Consider the following 2588-nt stretch of genomic DNA (forward strand, 5'->3'; position numbering starts at 1 on the left):
GCCGCCGCCGCCGCCGCCGCCGCCGCCGCCGCTGAGGGTCCGTGCGAGGCCCGAGCCCGAGCAGGGGCTGGAGCGGGAGCCGCTGAGGCCGGGGCCGGAGCCGCCGCTGCCGGAGCCGCCGCTGATCGCCTGCCCGCCCGCCGCCTACCCGCGCCGCTGCCCGGGCCCCATGGCACACCCGCTCACACTCGCCTCCCCTCCCCCTCCCCGCACGCGCACGCGCGCTCGCGGACGCGCGCCGGGCCTCCCTTCAGCTCGCGCGGCCCAGGAGGCCGCCGAGGCCGAGGCTTCGAAGGCGGCTGCGGACGGGCCTAGCGCGGCTGCGGCGGCCGACGAGGCCGAGGCTGCGGAGTGAGGGGACGGAGCAAAAGGCAGCGGCGAGCACCGGCAGGGACGACCCCCTCAGCGCCCCTCGCCCGCGCAGACAATGAGCACAGCCGCCGCGTCCGGCATTCCACGGCGCTGCCACGCTCGCGTTCACTCACACACACACACTCACACACACTCACACACTCACTCACACACTCTCCCACAGAGAGGGAGGACAGCTCACGCAGCCCGCACCGCCCTCCTGTCCATCAACGCCCCGCCGCCCAATCGGTGGCTCGCCATCGCGGCCCAGCGGCCAATCGGAAAGCCCCGGGCCGCCCCCGGGGGGCGGGACCCCGGCTGGCGACGTCATTGCGGCTAGCAACCGAGGGGCAGGGTTGGGGAGGGAGGCTTTTTTTGTTTTTGAGTTGGAAGGAAGGAGAGAAGGGCTGTCACGGGTCGTGGGAGGGCAGGGGACCCTGGGGGGCCAAGCGTGAGGGTGGGAGCGGGGGGGGCGGGGCTCGCCCTTCCTCAGCCAAGCGGGATGGTTATTTCCAAAAAACCGCCCGTGCAGCTGAACACTGTGTATGAGTGTGTGAGTGTGTGTGTGTGTATGTGTGTGTGTGTGAGTGTGTGTGTGTTTTTAAAACCGGAGTGAGCCAGAGGGCTTGGGTGTCCCTGAGGAACACCATTTTTAAAAGGCGGATGGAAGCGTGGGGATGGATGGATGGATGGATGACAGTGCCCCTCTCCTAGCATCCTTGCACGTAAGAAAGATGAGAGAAAGCATTAATTAAGCGCTTGTTGTGTACCGGGCGCTGTGAAAACAGAAGGAATGAAAACAAAAGCAACCCAGTCACAGGGAGAAACATCAGGGGCTCTGGCCACACGGATGGACAGTGTCCAGAGGGAGAAGGCACTAACCCAGATTCCAACGCAGATCCCCCCTCCCCTAATCTCCTTGCTCTCAGTTTACCTCTGCACATCGCTGGCCAGAGAAAAATCACTTTCCCTTCTACTGACCCTGCCGAGGAACGTTCAGAGAAAGACGCTTCCAGTGGAACTTTAAAAATACACCCGCAAGTAGGAGTCCATCCGCAGGAGAGCTTTCTAAGAAATGGAAATCACCCACGCGGAACCGCAACATTCCACGGCTGGGAGAAGGCAGAGAATTTGGCCCCACGCTGCTTTTCTGATTGAGCTCTAGGAAGGGACGAGGGGGTGGGGTGAGGAGAGTGGTACAGACCAATAAAGGCCTCGCCCCCCCCCCCCTTCATCCCCATCCCTCCTTCCATCACTTGGCTTCCAACCTGGTTGGAGGGGCTGGGCAGGACCCGTGGAAGGATAAGCAGTGGAAACCTAAGTCCCAGGAGATGGAGGAAAAGGAGCAGCTGGAAAGGTGGTGAAAACTGGCCTTGATTACGTCATAGATAAAATGCTTTTCTGAACCATGTTCTCATCTGCGAATTCTCTTAGGATTTTTAAAACACGATTTTTCATGATTTCTGAGTCCTAAGATGGGGAAGGGGAAGGAATCACTTTTTCCCCCCTTTTAAATGTGACTTTCATCAGTTCTATAGAGGTCAGAAGTTATTAGGTCATGGGGGTGATAGTGGCCATAACTCATAACTTCTTGTTATTTAATCTTATTATGGAGTTTAGTCCCCACTACATTCAAATATATGAAGTAGTCTCATCACCAATGCTTTTTTTTAAGTAATGTAGCCAGAAATCAAGAAACTAAGTATTGCTATTCTCTTTGACTTTCTCTTCTTTGTCCTGTTTTAGCTTTACACTTTGTATTCTTAGAGAAAACAGTATTTTTCAAATGGCAAATAGAATTAACAAAGTTCACCTTTTAATTTGTTTTACATGTATACTATTCGCTAAGAAGATACTCCATAGCACACTCCCTCAGGCCTCTAAAGAGAAAGAAAGTGAATCTGGTGAATTTTAGTTGTTTCTTTCTTACAATAGAAATTCTTGATGGCTACACAAAGCATTTAACCCCATGTTATCTCCTTTGGGTTTTACAACCCATTGAAAAAAGTAGGAGCCGTGGATAGAGCACAGGACAAGGAGTTAGGAAGCCCTGAGTTCAAATCGGGCCTCAGAACCTTCACCCTGGACAAGTCACTTAATAGTTGTTTGTCCCAGTTTCCTCAGCTGTAAAATGGGGATATGATAGGATCTATTTCCCAGTGTTTTTGTAAGGATCAAATGAGACAATATTTGTACAGTATTTTGCAAACTTTAAAGCACTATATAAACGTTAGCTC

At 54.3% G+C, this 2588-nt stretch overlaps 1 protein-coding gene across 1 annotated transcript in view; it reads right to left on the reverse strand.

The window, feature by feature from the left end:
- TOP2B (DNA topoisomerase II beta) overlaps positions 1-453 on the reverse strand; it is an 88954-nt gene extending 88501 nt beyond the window's left edge. Inside the window, exons 1-3 of the mRNA XM_027871941.1 lie at positions 417-453; positions 187-344; positions 3-144 (exon numbers count right to left, since the gene is read on the reverse strand). Of these exons, the coding sequence (XP_027727742.1) occupies positions 3-144; positions 187-344; positions 417-453 (337 nt within the window). The remainder of the gene's footprint in view (positions 1-2; positions 145-186; positions 345-416) is intronic.
- Positions 454-2588: the final 2135 nt, after the last annotated feature.

Source organism: Vombatus ursinus, unplaced genomic scaffold, assembly GCF_900497805.2.
Source record: "Vombatus ursinus unplaced genomic scaffold, bare-nosed wombat genome assembly UNPS02014799.1, whole genome shotgun sequence".
In the NCBI taxonomy this organism is placed as follows: Eukaryota; Metazoa; Chordata; class Mammalia; order Diprotodontia; family Vombatidae; genus Vombatus; species Vombatus ursinus.